Below are 18,958 nucleotides of genomic sequence, written 5' to 3' on the forward strand. Positions count from 1 at the left end.
CCTGCAGTTTTTCCCAGTTCTAACACTAATTGTTGCTCTAATTTTGCATGCCTGGAGGCAATGACCCACCCTCTAGAAGCTTTTAATCCCCTAGCACCTGGAGGCAAAGTGGGGGAAGAGGAATCCAGGCCTGAGTTCAAAATCAAGTCTGATTCAAATTGCTCTGGTCCCTCCCCTCCTCTCCAGACCCCACCCTCTACTCCTCCTATGGCCAAGCCCATAGCTTCCCCTGCCTGGGAAGTCCAGAGATCTGATGCGCATGCTCAACTTTTTCTACCTGCATTTGCAGCTTCAGGCTCAGCCCTTCCCCAGCCTGGCTGTGCTTCTGAGACAACCTTAGAAAACCCTTTAAATTCCAGATATGCTCGTTTTGTTCATAATTTTGCTAACCTGCTTTTGTCTTTAATTAGTAATCTTATAAAGCATTTGTATGGTGAAAAGACTGACAGACAATATAAAGGGGTTAAAGAAGAAAAACTTAAGCTGAATAAGAATGACAATCATCACCATAGTTCAAGACTCCGCTTCTTTTGCCATGGAAGGGTACATATTTTACAGAAATGTAGAAGTAAGCAGCAAGGTATTGATATGAGTATTGGGGATTTTAGATATCGGAATCAAAAGTGTTCTGAATTCACTCAGAGTAATAGTATCAGTTCAGAGGTTACATAGGATTTCTATGCTATTACATATGCATTTTGAAATTAATGGTATAGGTTTATTTTCATAGAGATTTTAATGCTTTTGAGATTGTGTCTTATACTTAGTTTCTAAAACAAGGAGAATATTTGTAAAAGCTTTTTATAGTCATGTGATCAAGTTTATATTTTGTAATACTCTTATTAATATTAAGTTCATATTCATTTAGATTTCCCTAGTTTGAATTTCATTGTCTTTTATTGTTCCGTGTGTATTTTTTTCTATTTATTCATCTCTCTAATTTTGAAACATTGCAAGATGGTTTTGATTTCATAATACAATGTTAATTCTAGGAGTATTGTGCTCCCATATTCTGAGTTGTTTGTTTTTGTTATTTTTTCTCAACTGATTATTTGATCAAACTCTTTAAAGCATTTCCCTAGCAAATTGTTTGCCATGGCAAGTGTAAATTGATTCTAGAAGTATTATTTTTGATAAGCATATTCCAAAAAAAAAAAAAAAAGAGGGGAACATTTGTAAAAGTTGTCTTTGAGATTGTGTTGTGCTTTAACTTGTATTTAAATATGTTCAGATTTTTCAAAAAAGTAATTGTATGCTAAGTAAAAAAAAGGTATTATTTGAAATTGTTGCATAATTATATATTATATTCTGAGTCAAGATGTATTCACATTTTTTGCAATCATTTATTATCCTCAATTTTTAAATCCATATGAGACTTGGATTATGGGAACTTATCATTTAAGACATTAATTGCCTTTATTCTGAGTTATCAGATGCCAGTTGGCCAAGATGCCATCCAATCACAAGAGGAATACATGCAAGAGCAGACACTGAACTGTCACATGAGGGGAGACATGCATGAAGTCAAGGTATGGCCGAGGGAACGGCTTTTGACAAATGTTGAGGTTGGATTCTCTTGGTTTAATATTTTATTTTATTTTTCCCCACAATATCGTACAGATGGCTGGAAGTATTGATCCCACCCATCTCACTTCTACACCTGGCTTCTATGCTCCCTCCTATATGCCTGATGCCATGGACCATCTCAATCCCATGCATCTGATTAAGTCTGACTCAGTTTCCTCCAATATGTTCGGTGGCATGGACGTATATTCCATCCACCTATTTTAAGCCTGGCATACTGTATGGGCAGTACATATTGCTCAAGTGTGGGAATGCTCATATCCCATCATTTCTCTGTTCTTTTATGGTAACCCCCATAATTATCTCAGGTGTCATGATAAATAACAGTGTTGAATTTGGCCTTGACATCTGTTACTAATTATATTAGATTTTAAAATTTCTCATAATGGCATGAGGATAATTAGGCAGATGATGCAAAAAGTGATGAAACAGATAAAAATTATTTTTAATAATTAATATTGCAGCAATTGTCTTCTCAATTACCCTCCATAAGGGGGGGGGACTATAGTAATATTATAATTTTAAAGAATGTTTCAATTTTTGTTTTATTATATGTTTCATGTGTAACAACTAAGATTCTGTATTCCCTTAGACATGTTTTTGAGAACTTTCATTGTTTGATTTGATTATTGACAAAGCTATTTTAAAGTTGTGTTAAGCTCAATTTTGTAGGAAATTTCCTGGCTAATTACCAGCATCCACACATCAACCCCTGAAAAGACTTCCATTCCACGACTACACCTAGAGGACATCTGAGAAAAGACTTTCAGAGACTTTAAATGAACAGTTTTGATTTGTTGTTTTTGTTGTTTTTTTCTCTTTCTGTTATAATATACATCATCTGTAACATGTACCCTCTGCAGAGTCCCTCCCTTTGCAAGACTAATGTCAAAGCGTCGGTTCATGAGGACAAAAAAAAAATCGCCCCTCTGGACAAAACTTTCCTCTCTTCCTTTTCTATATTGTTGTTCACATATTATTAGTTAGCAATAGTTATCATATTGTTTTTACTGTTCCGTCAAGGAAACATTTTGTTTCTTGAGGAACAACAGGGGGGACTGTAACGATTGGAATAACGCCACCTGCTGGATACTTACTGTAGAAGAGTTCTGCCCATGAAGCAAAGGTCTTTGAGGGCAAGACCAGGCTTCAGGAAGTGACGCGGACTAGTGGGAGGAGGAAGGAAGAGACTGGCGCTCGTTCTCACGCTCTTTTCCTCTGGACTCTGGTGGAGAAGGGAGCTAGAAATGTGCTCTCCCTTTAATAGATAGAAATCTAGGCCTTTTTCTCTCTCTTTACCAAATTCTTATTCTCCTTAATAAATGCTTAAAAGTCTAACTCTTGCTAAAGCTTATAATTTATTGGCGACCACTCATTAGATATTTTAGACAGACTAGCTAGAATTTTAACCCTTAACAACTGTATAAAGGCAACAGTTGTGTTCCTGGAAGAAAATTAAAACAAACACCTCTCATCCTTTTGGTATTCCCGGCCCCAGAGATTTTGTATGAAAAACAAGGACCATGATTCCCACAGCTTCAATTGGTTCCTCTGCAGTTCTGATATGAGGAACCCCTAGAAATGATCTGAAGGGATCAGGAAATGATAGGAATTAAAATTAATTTTCTTCCCTTAACTCAGCTAAGAGGTGGACAGAAAGATTCAAAGGACAGTTGAAGGGACCAAGTGTTTTTAACAGATTTTTTAAAATGTCTAAGGGTTTTTACCAGCTAGCAAGCAGAGTTTAGGTGGATGGGTCAACATCACAAAGGAGCTAAGGATTGCCCTAGGGCTATTAGCTAAGCACTTCCAAGAAGTGGCACTACACTAGAAGAGCAGTTAATGGCACCAGAGAGCAGCAGTTGTTAAATGGTAGCAGACAACACAATGGAGACAGACACAGAGGAGAGCACTCAGGCAGAGATACAGAACAGCAGACAGCAGTTCATCTGATAACATCACTAAAGACCATTGATGCATCAGAGGTAAGAACTTTTCCAACCACTAAGTATCCCCTTTTGTATGTGTCCCTCCACGTGTGTTCTCTCCCCCACTGGTAATATGGTATCCTATGGGAGACTTGTCTCTATGGAGGAATTTATCTGGTAACTTATCTTGCTAATTTGATTAAAAGTCTTTTGTTCTACTATAAACTGTCCTCTGGTACAATAAAAGTAAATACATCAGTGGAGGCTCATGAGCTATAGTTTTATGCCTAGCATTTGAGGTAGCTTTTGGGAGGCCTAGATGCTAAATTATTAATTACTGATTCCAGCAAAACATGACTTTAATGATAACAATAGCAGCTAGCATTTATATGCACTTAAAGTTTGCAAATTGTTTTACAAATATTACCTCATTCGATCCTCACAATAACACTGAGGGAGGAATAGGTATTTCTATTATCTCTATTTTAAAGATGAAGAAACTAAGGAAGACAGAGTTTAAGTGCCATGCCCAGGGTCACACAGCTACTTAGTGGCTGAGGCTGGATTTGAAGTTGGGTCTTCCTGAGTCCACATATAATAGAGTACACTCTATTAACTGCTGGGACTTTAGTGGGGAAAGAGAATGGGGGGTACAAACATGGAAGTGGGGGGGGGGTGAGAAGACAATAAAGGTTGAGGAGAGCTAGCTAGTAGGGTTGAGATAGGGTTAGGAGTTTTTGGGTCTCGGCTCCAGGGCATGGTTAAGTTAAGAGGCTAAGGTAGCCCTAAGCATTTAGTATCAACCACATGCCCAACTATACTACACAGGGAATGGAGGGTTATTTGGCCTGGGCCCCTCAGATACAGGGGTAGGAGCAGCTGAGGCAGTCTTAGAAAGAGGGTGAAAAAGTAGGGTGATGCAAGGTAGGGTGAAGGGCTGAACAGGACAAAGTCCCTAAGGAGAGCATACACAGCAAGGAACAGTGTTGTTTGGTGTCTTTATATTCGCCTGTAACTAAGTTACAGCCAAGTTTCATTCCAAGTGGATTTTGGTTTTAAACTTTATAGAGGGGGCAACAATATTTTATTATATTCAACCCATTATTTCTTTAAACATTATGTTCAAGTTCTTTAAAGATACTAGCAAAAATAATTATATGAAAACTGTATGAATTGTAATATTTTCCTAAAGTTTTTCTAGGAAGACTTACCACCAATAATCTAATCTCAAAATTTAAAACAGAACAAAGTGTTATATTACTGCAAAGTTTTCATTCCTGTTCATCATCTAAAGATATGTAATAAGGGCCTAGAGGCCTTTGTCTACAAAGTCCCTGCCTTCTAAAATTTGATGATCTAAAAGACCATACTAGAATGGAAAGAGACCCTTTTCCTACTTCTATGCCTCACACAGTACCTAGTATGGTTTTAGGAAGGAATGTTTATTGCTTGAATGAAGAATATAAAAGATATAAGCACAAGTATATCAACTTCAAAGATACATATAAACTGTTAAAGAGATTTTTTAAAAAATCACAATTCTAGCCTTTCATTACTATGTTCTAGAGAAAACACTGAGGAAATTTTTTCTCTCACACAATACTAGTATTAGAAATTACTTTTAACAGGGATTGAAAATAAAGATTATCTGAAAATCTGCTAAATTTTTTTTCCATGTGAAAGTCTTATCTTCTTTTTCTGTTTTCCCCTTACGTTCACCCTTTTGGTAACTTCTGCACTGGTCATCTCACATACCTGCAAATGCACTCCTTTCTTGCCTCTATGTTATAGGAGTCTTTAGGACTCAGGGAAAGCACCATTATCTGCGTATAGCCTTTCCAGATTCTTACAACCAGTAGTGTCCTCATTCCCAAACCACTTTATCTCCAATATAAATATTTGTATTTATTCTTTTTATAGACATACTATATGTGTTTTTATATGTATTTGTTGTCTCCCTCATTTTACTGTAAGCTCCTTACAAGCAGGGATTGTTTCAATTCTTTGTCCTTCTATCTCCAGTGCTGAAGCAGAGTGTTTATCACATAATAGGCCCTGAATAAGTACTTAGTGATGAATGTCAAACTCTTTTTTGGGAAGCTGTCAGGATATAAATGGCAAATAATATAGTAGTGTCCATTTAAGAACAGCTGGTTTTCAACACAACTTAAAAAGCAAACAAGCATATTAAAAAACAACAGTGCATAATCTAAGCAGTTATTTTTTTCTATTCATAAACCACTCACAAAGCATTCATAAAAGAAAGTTTAGAGACATACCCTTGGCTAGAACACTAAACGATTATACTACTCTTAGTAATCAAACCATATATTAATTTACAGTGAAAACGCTCAAAGACCTTGAAATCTTGCCATACTAACTTTGATCGAGGTCTCTGGGATTACCAGAAATAGAGTAAAAAGGATAAAATAAATAGGAAAAAAATAGTGAACAGACCATTTGTTTTGAGAAAGCTTACTGTGTCAATCATTACATACAACAATGCTCACCTACATGTGTTTGAGCTGCAAAATGTAGTACTATATCTACCTTCTCAGTTTCAAAAAGAAGTTTTATGAAGTGAGGTTCACAAATGTCACCCTAAATAAGAAAATAAAAAGAGAAATGAGTTCCCTAAGCATCACCATGATATTTATTTATTGCAGGGCAATGAGGGTTAAGTGACTTGCCCAGGGTCACACAGCTACGTGTCAAGTGTCTGAGGCTGGATTTGAACTCAGGCCCTCCTGAATCCAAGGCCAGTGCTTTATCCACTGTGCCACCTAGCTGCCCCCCCATAATTATTTTTTACATGGAAAAAATAAAAACTATAGAAAAATGAATTTACATATATTAACACAATTGGTAAACATCAAAGTCACATCCAAACCAGACAACTAACTAAAAAGTACAGTAAAGACTGGGGAATTAAATATTCCACATTAATGACTGTTCAAGCTAAATGGATATCCCTTAAGTGTCAAATCTTGTAACATTTTAAAATAGAAATCCTTGTTTAAACAGCACAATAAATATTATTTCTCTTTTTCTTAATGACAAAGGTTCATAATGAATGCATGAATTATTGCTTCGATAGTTTTTTTTCTTTTGTTCCCTTAAAGTTGTAGCTTCTACTGCAATGGTCTGCCGCTTGCAACCTTACTTCTCATTTGCTGCTTTCCAAGCTGCTGTCTCCAGAGCAATCAGATAATTAAAGTTATTAGAACTATGTGTAAATTAAATCATTAAGCTTTAAATGCTGGCCAGGAGGCCTCTCCCAGATTGTTAATGTTCTCTAGTAAACGTTAAAGGAAGTAGTTCCATAGGAACAATGTTAAAATAAATGATGGGTTCTAGGGTAGCAAAAAAATCCAGATTATCAGAATTTTAAATTAATCTTATCAGAGAACTAACATTTTAAAAAACAATCTAGTAAACTGATCCAACCATTCTGGAGAGCAATTTGGAACTATGCCTAAAGGGCTATCAAATTGTGCATAACCTTTGATGCAGCAATACCACTGCTAGTCTTACATCCCAAAGACATCCCCTTCCCCCAAAAAAGGAAAATACCTATTTATACAAAAATATTTCTAGCAGCTCTTTTTGTGGTGGCTAAGAATTGGAAATCAAACGAATGCCCATCAACTGGGGAGTGGCTAAACAAACTGTGGTACATGGTTGTAATGGAATATTATTGTGCTGTAAGAAATAACAAGCAGTTTTATTTCAGAAAGACCTAGAAAGACTTATATGAACTAATGTATAGTGAAATGAGCAAAACCAGGAGAACTCTGTGCACAGTGATACTGATATTGTTTGATGAAGAACTGGGAATGACTTAACTATTCTCAGCAATACAAGGATCCAAGACAATGCCAAAGGACTAATGATGAAGTAGACTATCCACCGCCAAAGAAAGAACTGCTATTGATTCAACAGACTGAAGCATGCTATTGTTCACTTTCTTATTTTCTTTTGAGTTTTCTTATACAAAAGGACTAATATGGTAATGTTTTACATAATTGCACATGTATAACCTATACTTGATTGTTTACCTTCTCAGGGAGAGGGGAGGGGAGGGGAAGGTGAAGAGGGACAGAATTTGGAACTCAAAACTTTAAATAAAAATGTTTATTATTAAAAAAAATGTATAGTCCAAAAGGTCACAAAATTCTACTTGATCAAGGATTAATATTAATAATAAATTATCTGAGCAGTAGCAGCCCATTCCTTATTTTCTATGTACTTTACAAGTATCTTTCTACCATTACTAGTCAAGTATGTAAAGGAAGAAAGTTTCTTTTCCAATATTGTGAACAATTAAAAATGCTTACTAAGGGTCTGTTATGTAAAAAGCAAATTCTTGTCTTGAAAGGCAGAGAAGTATAGTGTATTTAAGCACTGGACCTGGACTTAGACCTGGGATTGAATCCTGCCTCAGAAAATTTTAATTGTGTGACCCTGGGCAAGCACTTCATTCAATTGCAACCTCAGTTTTATCTATAAAATAAGGGAGCCTGGTCCAGTGTTGAATCTATGAGTATATGCTCTTAAAGGAGGTTATACTCTGCTAAATATATAATAAAGTAACCATGAGAACCAAGAAAAAAATTAAAGGCACATACATTTCTACTGTTAAACAAATTCTGACTTCTCAGAGGCAAAAAAAACCCTTCACATATTTGTCTCTCATCCAAAATCAGTCCTTTTTTGTAAATGAACCAGCTTGTCTTCATAGAAACACAGGACCTTAGAAACTTTCCAGTTTAGTTCACTCTATGTAGATAGATTGGTTAGGGCTAAGATATAACAGATGGATGAAAATAATACAGTTAATTAAAAAGTGTTTTTATTGCAGACTATTCCTTGGTAACTCTCAGTTACCAAAAAAGCTTAATGTATTTTTAAAATACATTTTTGAATTAACAGTGAATTAAAAACAAAGTAAAAATTAATTTTTAAAAATTAGACTACTTTAATACTATAATTTTTCCAAATTCCCAAAAATGTTTTAAAATTGGTAACTAGTCCTTAAGTTTTAAAACAAATTTTTCTTTGCACTTGGGCTGGCCCTATCTGCCAATCTGCAAATGAAACAAAATATTTGCAAATAGGCTAATTTATGCATACTGGTCTTAATAGAGTGATTTTATGGACCCCAAAATGAGAGCAATAATGCTATTTATATCACTTAAGAAAAAATGATAAAAAAAACTCCTATGAAAAGATCATAATTGAGTCTGAAAGGGAATATATCTCCTCCAAAAGAATGTAAGAGCCTTATGTGAAGAACTGTTTCATTACTGGTTTTGTATCCTTAGTACCTAGCACAGTACTTAAGAAATGTTGAGTGATATTTGAGTTGACTATCCACTGGAAACTTACTGTGTTATATGGGGTAAGATGCTAACTTAAGCACTTTGGGGGGGGGGGGGCCCACAAACTATTTTCCAATTTTCCTAAAAGTTTTTATACAGCAGGAGCCCTTTCCCATGTAGTTTGTATTTATATCACAGGGCTATTATGTTTGATGTTTTGGGGTCTTCCTTGTCTATTGTTTCACTGATCTACTTCTCAGTTCTTCAAAATCAACACCAAATAATTCTGAGGATAGATGTTTTATAATAGAGTTTTGCAATGTGACAGTCCTATACCACCTTCATTTGTGAGAACCTAGATCTTTTGTTTCTCCAAATGATTATTTTAAAATTATTTTATCTACTTTATAAAGCAACACTTTATTAGAATAACTGCTATACTACTAAATCTCTAATTTAGGTAGTACTATAATTTGTATTTATTCGTGTAGTCCAACCATGAGAAATGAATATTTTAAGTCTTCCAGCATTTCTATAAAGAATTTTGTATTTATATTATACAAGTCCCAAGTGTGTCTTCGGAAGTTAATAACCAAATGTTTCATGCATTTTACGGGTATTTTAAATGAAATTTCTTCAAAACTTTTATTTGGATTTCATTAGTAGTGTGTAGAAATACTGATTTTTTTAAGTATCTTGATATTTTGCTAAAGCTATTAAATCATCTTGATCAGTTTCTTTGCTTACCTCTGGAAGTTAAGTAATTATCCTACAAATGAAGATAATTTTTTTCCCTCATTGCCAGTTTACACCTTTCCTCTTATGATTAATCTGATTCTAAACAAAATACATAGGCACAGTAGAACAGTAATAAGAAAGATGCTATACCTGTATGAACTTGTAGTTTTGTTTGTTAGAAATGGTTTCAAGGTTCTTCAGGCTTGCACAGTAGTCCAGCTTAAAAGGAGAAAGGCAACAAAGTCACTATATCACTGTATCAATTAATTTCAATAACTGTAGATTTTCACTGCATCAATTAATTTCAATAACTGTGGAAGGGTCAGTTGTAATTAGTTAAAATGTTTAAGGTGGCAGCAGGATATACTGGGAAGAGCACTGGATTTAGCACTGGATTCAAACCAAGCTACTTACTATGTGCATGGTCTTGGACAAGTCACTGAACCTTTCTGTGCCTCGGTTTCTTTAATTTGTAAAATAAAGATGTTGAGCCAGATAATTAATAAGGTCTCTATGACTGCCCACATCTCTTAGTGACCAGCATCCTCTTACATCTGCAGTTGGCAGCTCATTCAAGTCTTAATAAAAATCTTCCTTGTGATCTAAGGTGTTTTGTTATTATTTTGGTTTTATATGACCACCATAACCATGCTACTTCCAATTAGAGTCCTTTTCTTGGAACATAAAAGGAAAAATTGACCTTGTATTGTATCACTTTGTGGGGCTAGTGCTTGCTGAACAAGTCAAGCTGATTTGAGGCAGTTGTCACTTCAGCAGCAGCACTGTTAAGATAGGGACAAAAAAGGAAAATAATAAATTTTGGAGAATATGTGCAAAAATTGGAACACTAATGCATTGTTGGTGGAGTTGTAAACTGGAATTGTGGTCCAACTACTCCAGAGAGCAATTTGGAACTATGCCCCAAGGGCTATAAAACTGTGCATATCCTCTGTCCCAGCAATAACACTACTAGGTCTGTATCTTAAAAACATCATAAAAAAAGGAAAAGGACCCACGTGTACTAAAATATTTATAGCAGCTCTTTTTGTGGTGGCAAAAAAATTGGAAATTGAGGGGATGACTATCAATTGGGGAATGGTGGAACAAGTTGTGATAAATGAATGTAACAGAATACTACTGAGCTTTAAGAAATGATGAGCAGGATGATTTCAGAAAAACCTGGAAAGACCTACATGAACTGATGCTGAGTGAAGTGAGCAGAACCATGTACACAGTAACAACAACACTATGAAACAATCAACTGTGAATGATTTAGCTATTCTCAGCAATACAATGATTCAAGACAATTCTAAAAGATGGAGAATTCTCTCCACATCCAGATAAAAGAACTACAGAGTTTGAATGCAGATTGAGGTATACTATTTTAATTTTATTTGTTCTTGTTTTCTTTCTTGTGTTTTTTCCCTTTTGATCTGATTCTTCTTTCACAACATGACTAATGTGATTATATATATATGACCTCTATCAGATTGTCTTGGGGAGGGAGGAAAGAAAAAAATTGGGAACTCAAAATCTTACAAAAATGAATGTTAAATATTATCTTTACAAATAATTGGGGAAAAATACTATTAAGGAAAAAAAGAGTGTTATAATTCACACTTAATGGATCTGAGGTCCAAGTGACATAGGTATTGCCTCCCTGGACGCAAATTACAACCCCTAGCTGTTTCTTATATACATTCTCCCTCTATCCCAGAGGACTATCCCAATATGATAAAAGCCCTCTTAGAGGTTTTCTTATATTTCCTAAGTACTTAGGCTGTCCATCTGTTATTCCCCTCCTAGTGCATGTTATAATTAAATGTGATTATAGGACTTTATATCATTTTACACTGAATACTCAGTTACCTATTTACTAAAATGAGTAAGCACAAATTTCTTCACGATAATATATTTTTAAAATTATACTATATGTCTACATTACTTGCTAAACTGTTGAAGTAAATTTTTTATAAAGCTTACCTTGTCAAGATTTATGATCATATAGTCTGGATAATCTTCTACTAGAGAGACTATCACATGTGATGCACTACAAGAAAAAGATAAATAAATCAAAGGCGGCAACTTCTTTTTGAAAGAAAATGTTGATATTCCCCCAAAGTTCTAGTACGTTGGCTTTATTTGTCCTTTATCTACGCTAGCACCTTGGGAAAAAAATATGTAGTTTATATCTTCTGACTTGCGTCCTAAAGGCAGTAAAAGTCCTCTAAGTATCTATGCTTTTTTCTGCTAAGCTGCCCCATGACAATATCTTACATTTGTGTAGTACTTATAGCACTTTCACAAGTATAATCTCATGTGATCATTTTAACAAGTCTGTGAGGGAGGTTGTGCTACTACTGTCAGCCAAGAGAACTGCTTCATCACACAGGTCTTTGACTTCTAATCTAGCACATGATATATTACATTGCAAATCAGCACTCAATTCTTTTCAGCTCCTAAAAACAAGGAAGAGAACCCCTGTTTGACTCCAAAAATTCTAAGGGAACTCACTGAACAGACTGCCTTAAAAAAGCAGTCTTAATTTCAAGTCACAAAGAACATATACTGCAAGTTCTGCATGTATCTGTGTCATGATGCCATTGTTTGTTTTAGTGTTGATACCTGTTATAATATTGAGCTACAAAGGGAAAAAAAAAACCAACAGTTATCCTGATGAATACATTTGTAGATACAGGAAGAACAACTTGATTTAACAGGAGGAAAGCAAAATCAAGTATTAGGACACCTAGGTATGTGGCCATGGGTAAACTACTTACTCCGTTTCCCCAATGGCAAAATGAGGCAGTTGGAAAAGGACAAATCCTATGGTTCTAGGAGTCAAAGTGCAATTAGAAATGCAAACAAAATAAGCTAAGTCTCTTTACCTAATAATCTATGCCTTGGTTACAAACTATTGGTTACCTCTAAAAATTAAAATTTGCTTCTACCTTCCAAAGTTTATATTTCACACTAATAAGCTAGGCTCAAGTCAACACTTCATTACAGAAACAGCACTTTTTTCCCAAAAAGCTTCTTTATGGTAAAAAGTTTAACTCCACTAAGACATGATGTCCTAACAACTTAGCCTGCTAAATTTCCACTTAATCCTTAAAAGCTCAACTTAAGTGTCCCACCTTCAATGAGATTTTCCCCATCCTCTACCACCTCTGATGTTTTAACACCAAAATAAGTTAGAAGCCAGGATTAGTCACACAATATTTAAGAGCATGCTAAACTTCTTGATCTCTGTGGCAACAAGAACATATAAAGAATGTTCTTGCAAAAGCCTTCCTTCACAAAGTCTTTCCTTAGTCTACCAGTTGTTAGTAACCCTCATCACTTTGTATTTTTCTTGCACAAAGCCTGTATTTACTTATCTGAAGACATGCTATTTCTTCCAATAAAATGTGAGCTCCTCAACAGTAAGCATTCTCTCACTTCTGTATTAGTATCCCCACAATAGTGCTAGGCCATAATAAGTATTAAATAAACATTTGTTCATTGACTGAGGTATTAAAAAATAAAAAAGCCACCAGTAACCACTAAAAACTTCCTAGATATGCCTAATTTGTTCTATAAAAATGTTTTTGAGATATGAGATTGTGAATGTTTAAGGATTAAATTAAACATAAAGATTAATCTTTGCAAACTGGAATTCCACTTCCACTGGTGTTTGTTCTAAAAATTTAGTTCTCATCATCTAACATCACTTGTCATCTTTGGGGCTTCATTTCATCCATTTTCCTCTTTTTGCATCTTTATTCTGTTCCTTTCCACGGGCTCCTCATCTCCGCTTGCAAACATTTCATTGGAACTTTCCCCAAAACTGTTGTTCTTTCAAAGGTCACCAATGATTTAGTAACCAAATCCTATGGCTTTTCCTAAACTCTTATCTCTTTAACCTTTCGGCAGCAATTGCCACCACTTGCTAATCCTTTCCTGAAACCTCTTTTCTATTAGCCTATGGAAGTCTGTATTCTCCTGGTCTTTCTCCTGCATCCAAAACACAGGTTCAGTGACTGGCCCTTTTCTCAAGTTAGATTTAGGTATTTATTGACCTTAGTTTATTGCTCTCAAACCTCTCTCTCCCCAAGTTTTCTCCAAAGCTCCAAATCAGCATTTCTAACTTAATAAGAAACATTTCTGCCTAATGTTCCACCTCAAATATTGTTACAATGCAAACCGATTTTCTTGTCCCAGGATGAGGTCTTCCTGACTTCTTTATTTCTATCAAATGCAACAACTTTCTACAAGTTACCTTCACTATCATCATCTCCTTGACCACTCACACGTAGAGAATATGAAGACCTGAGATTCAAATTCATCACAATGTCTCTCCTTTCCATTCCCATTGTCTCGTTAGAGGCTATTGCAAAAGCCTTCTAACACATTCTATTCTACCTCCATACCATTTTACATATTACTGCCAGATTAAACTTCCCATTAAATCTGTCCTATTTCACAGGGCTAGTAAGAGGATCAGAAGAGATAATACACAAGTGTCATGAAGTAATGAAACTTTTTCATGTGTGGCTTACGGAAATCAGGCATTACTTTATAGTCATGACTCTTATATGAAAGTGCTTTTAAATTAATCAAGTGATAAACATAATGTAAAGTACTATTACTGGACCATTTTATATAGTAATAGTCTATAAATAAAATAAGCCACCTTCTTGAGAAATGGCAGAAAGGGAGAAGCAAAAGGATACTTGTATCCTGATTCTCAAAGTAAGAAAACAAATAAACAGTAACAAAAGATGATAAAACATCTTACATGAAAGTAGGCTTTCTTACCCATTACAACTCACACATTACAGCCTGATTATTATTATAGTAGTATGTAGAACTGATTACCAATTTCTCTGTATAATTGTAAAAAGTTAAACATTTACTTTCTCATTTACTCCCTCACTGAGGAAGGTAATACTTGCAGTGGCTAATTCACAGGGCTATTATGAAGACTTTGAGCTATACCAAATTATATCAAATATCACTGACTCAAATAATAGGAATCGCTGTCATTTACAGAGTTCCATGGATGAGTGCTAGAGCATTAGGTAAATTACTATGCCTACCAAATCAGCCTAAGCATCTTATGCCCAAAACTGATTCAGTGGCTTAGGAGCTCTGATTTAATGATTGAAAATAAAAGAATTCTAAAATAAGAAGGAACCTTTGTACTCGTCTTATCTAATCTCCCTCATACTACACAGAAATCTGTACCCAGACAGGTTAAATTATTTGAATATGTTCACACAGTCGGTCAGTAATGGAGTCAGGAATAAAAGTAGGCTTTACTTCTATTTAGTCCAATTCTCTTTCTCCCTTTCAGATAAAAAATAGCCTAGTGATGTAAATAAAATGCTGAATCTTGAGAAAGGAAGATGAGTTCAAATCTACTGGGTACTTATACTAGCTATGGGCAAGTCACAATCCCTATGAATCTCAATTTCTTCATCTGCAAAATGAGAATATTTATTTTTTAAAAAAAGATATGTATGATATGCTTTGCAAATTTTACTGCACTGCATAAATAACAATTGTCACTATTATTCCCAAGCTGGGCCAGAACTAGATCAAACCTGGAAAACTGTTTAAAGACAAATTAGCAATTACAAAAAACCAAGCATGGCTCCAAAGAAGGAATATGAGAAAATATTGAACCCTACTCCTCTGCAGAAGTGGGATGTTCATGGGTGTTAAGCACTGCCGATACCGTCAGGGTTTGGTTTTTTTGTTTTGTTTTGTTTTGTTTGTGAGGCAGTTAAGTGACTTGCCCAGGGTCACACAGCTAGTAAATGTCTAAGTGTCTAAGGTCGGATTTGAACTCAGGTCCTCCTGAATCCAGGGCCAGTGCTTTATCCACTGAATTAGTTACTGTTACTAGTCCTATCTCCATTTTTAAACTGTAAAATCAATTAAGGCAGAATTTTGACTTATTTACACTTTGCATCTCTTTCAAGACACATTCTACGCAGAGTAGGCAGTAAATGTTCGTTTAATTGAATTAGGCTTGACGCGATCATCCTTGAGGGGATGCTTATGATATTCCCAACCAAGATAGAAGTTTTAGAGGACTAAGAAGCGGTTAAAACAGAGATGGAAGAAAAGCTCTCTGCGTCTCTAACCTCTCACTCAACACCACTTCCCTTCCAGGACCCAGCCAGGCCTCAGTCTCCCAGCCCCGACAAGCAGAAGGCAAAGACCACGCCCATCCTCGTCCGGGCCGCCCATCAGAAGGGCCATCACCGCCCTATCCCCGGGAGGAGAGAGATCACCGTTACCTACATGAAACCAGCACCGCCCGTGACCAGGACTCGTTTGGCGAAGCCACTCGGTGGACCGGGGTCTTCTCCCCGAGAGGCGGCAGACATCTCCGACTCAGCTCTGCCCTGGAGCCTGACGGTAGCCACTACACACTGCGACCTTTTGCGACTCACCCTCGCCCCCTCCCTCATCAAGCTTACTTGACGGCAACACGAAACGCCTAAGCTCTTTGGCAGGGAGAGAGTCCTACCCCGCCCCTCCACGGGCCCGTCTAAGCCAGCGGCTCACAAAAGCTACTGAGCATGCGCACATCCCCGCGCATGCCCAATACACCGCCCGGGCCGTGGAGGCCCGGTTTAGTCCCTTAACCTCATTGGTGGCTATGGGGGGAAGGGTTGAAGAAACTGGCCGAAGTTCAGTCCTCGGTTCTACAGATTATTTGCTTGACTTGAGCAAATAGATTCCATTGCAAGATCTGGTTTTGGTGAGAAGGAGAATGCTGATACTAATGAAAAAGAAAATAAAATGTCAGGGAAACATTGTAAAAAGGAACAAGACAAAAGAAGGAAGCGTTGCAAAGGAGACAGGCCGCAGGGCCGTTTTTGTTACCATCATGTTACATCTTTTTTTTTAACGATTTAATAGTACACAATTAAATATGCAGCCATCTTTTTTTATTCTTTGAATCTTATCCAGTTCATGCCCTTACCTAAGTATCCCTCCAGGTTCTGTCCTGGGCTCTTTTCTCCCTCTTCCAACTTCACTTGGTGGTCTCCTCAACTCCTGTGGATCTCTGATGGTGATTATTCTCAAATCTGCCTATCCTGCCCCATGTGATGACCGTCAGTCTCACATCTCCAAATGCCTTTCAGACATCTCAAGTTGGATGTAGGGCAGACAAATTAAATCCAGCATGTCTAAAACAAAACTCATTATCTTTTCCCCTAAACCCTGCAGCCTCCTGCAACACTATCCTTTACTCTAGTGTTAAGATAGTGGAATTATCCACTTATTATTATTATTATTATAATAGACGCCCAGGGGTCTGACTTGATTGACTTGGTAGTGTTTGAATTGGGTGTGAATGAGGAACTACTAAGTACCCACTTAAAGGTGATTAGAGTTTAGCCAACCCTGGGGCAGCTAGGTGGCGCAGTGGATATAGAGCACTGGTCCTGGAGTCAGGAGTACCTGAGTTCAAATCCGGGCTCAGACACTTAACACTTACTAGTTGTATGACACTGGGCAAGTCACTTAACTCCAATTGCCTCACTAAAACAACAACAACAGATTTTAGCCAACCCTGAGGTCAGTGTCCTCTCAGAGACTATGGACTGCAACATCAAGTGTGCTTAGAAGGTATGGACTTCGAGATATCAACAGGAGACCGCTCTCACCCAATCAACTTGAAGAACCTCCCATTTCTGGGAAGAGGACAGGAAGGAGGAGGTTGAGGCTGGCGGACAGAATCTCTCTCTTTGGTTCGGGGCATCACATCGTCTTGGTGGCAGGACTTCACTTGGGCAGTTAGGAAGGCTAGGATTTCCATGCTATAAGGAATCTGTCCTCAATCTTTCTCTCTCTTTACTATCTTATATCTTTCAATAAACCCTTAAATGCCTAAGCTCTTGGTGAATTTATCAGTGATTTTATAGCCAGTTTCCTCCAAAACTGGGGAAACAGATTAGAACCCACACTTAGATTTTTTTTTTTTTTGCAGGGCAATGGGGGTTAAGTAACTTGCCCAGGGTCACACAGCTAGTAAGTGTCAAGTGTCTGAGGTAGGATTTGAACTCCGGTACTCCTGACTCCAGGGCCAGTACTTTATCCACTGCACTACCCAGCTGCCCCCCCCCCCCCGCCCCCACACCCCCCCCCACACACACTTAGATTTTTAAACAACTCACTCTTACAGCTCTCACCCTCAATATCCAGTCTATTGATTTCACCTGCAACATCTGGCCTCATGTCCCCTAACACTGCCTTCCCTCTAGTGGATGTTCTTATGCTGGTGGGCCTGCCTTCCTCAACTCTCCACCCATGCCAATCCATCCTCTATTCAGCCACCAAAGTGATTTTCCTAGAGCACAGGTCTAACTGTGTCATTCAGCTACTCAATAAACTCCAGTGCCTCCCTATCACGCCCAAGAGCAAATCCAAAATCTTCTGTTGGGCATTCTAAGTCCTTCATAATCTATTCCTCTCCTACTTTTCCAGGCTTACTACATCTTTCTCCCCACAATGTACTCTTCAATCCATTGACATTGGCCTCCTGTCTTTTCCACAAACAAGAAACTCCATCTCTCAGGTCCATGGCATTTTCTTTGGAATGCTCTCCTGCTTCAACTCCAACTACTGACTTTGATAGCCTCCTTTAAGTCCTAATTAAAACCTCTTCTTCAAGGAAGGCTTTCCTAAATCCTCTTAATTCTAGTGCCTTCCTTCTGTTAATTATTTCTTATTTATCTTGTATAGGGGGCAGCTAGATGGTGCAGTGGATAGAGCACTGGCCCTGGACTCAGGAGTACCTGAGTTCAAATCCGACCTCAGACACTTAACACTTACTAGCTGTGTGACCCTAGGCAAGTCACTTAACCCCAATTGCCTTACAAAAACAGACAAACAAACAAACAAATATCTTGTATATAACTTACTTTGTATAAATTTGATGACATATTGACTCCCTCCAATTAGATCATAAACTCCTTAAGGGCACGGACTGTCTTTTGCCTCTTTTTTGTATCACCAGACCTTCGTATATAGTGAATACTTTATAAATGTTTATTGATTGATTATTAATTGATTGACTTTTTATAATGAATCCTCTACCCCTAAGTCATGATGAACTTAAGGGCCTAGAAGAAGGGGAATGGATAAGTCAATACTTAAGTGAATCTGTGATCTTATGATCTCAAAGTGCTTGGCACTGTCAAACATTTCAAGCATCAAAAACTAATATAACTTTATCAGTGGAAATGACATAAAAGAAGTGATATGGGATGGAAATTTGGGGTCAAATTGATCGTGAGTTGTCCCAAAAGAATTACAAGACTCAGTTTCCCAAGTTTTATTGCAATACCGTGGGTGACCACAGGGAGAGAACCAGAATATTGG

General features: G+C 37.0%; 1 protein-coding gene across 2 annotated transcripts in view; it reads right to left on the minus strand.

Annotated features, from left to right (window-relative positions):
• Positions 1 to 16,102, minus strand: part of TGDS (TDP-glucose 4,6-dehydratase) — a 32,827-nt gene extending 16,725 nt beyond the window's left edge. Inside the window, exons 1-4 of one of the 2 annotated variants that reach the window (XM_043998332.1) lie at positions 15,866 to 16,102; positions 11,555 to 11,621; positions 9,722 to 9,790; positions 6,023 to 6,113 (exon numbers count right to left, since the gene is read on the minus strand). In XM_043998332.1, coding sequence (XP_043854267.1) covers positions 6,023 to 6,113; positions 9,722 to 9,790; positions 11,555 to 11,621; positions 15,866 to 16,035 — 397 coding nt within the window. In that variant the 5' untranslated portion in view covers positions 16,036 to 16,102. Of the gene's footprint in view, positions 1 to 6,022; positions 6,114 to 9,721; positions 9,791 to 11,554; positions 11,622 to 15,861 lie in introns of both variants that reach the window. The other variant, XM_043998334.1, reaches the window with a different exon arrangement.
• Positions 16,103 to 18,958: the final 2,856 nt, after the last annotated feature.

This window comes from Dromiciops gliroides, chromosome 3 (genome assembly GCF_019393635.1).
Source record: "Dromiciops gliroides isolate mDroGli1 chromosome 3, mDroGli1.pri, whole genome shotgun sequence".
Classification (NCBI taxonomy): Eukaryota; Metazoa; Chordata; class Mammalia; order Microbiotheria; family Microbiotheriidae; genus Dromiciops; species Dromiciops gliroides.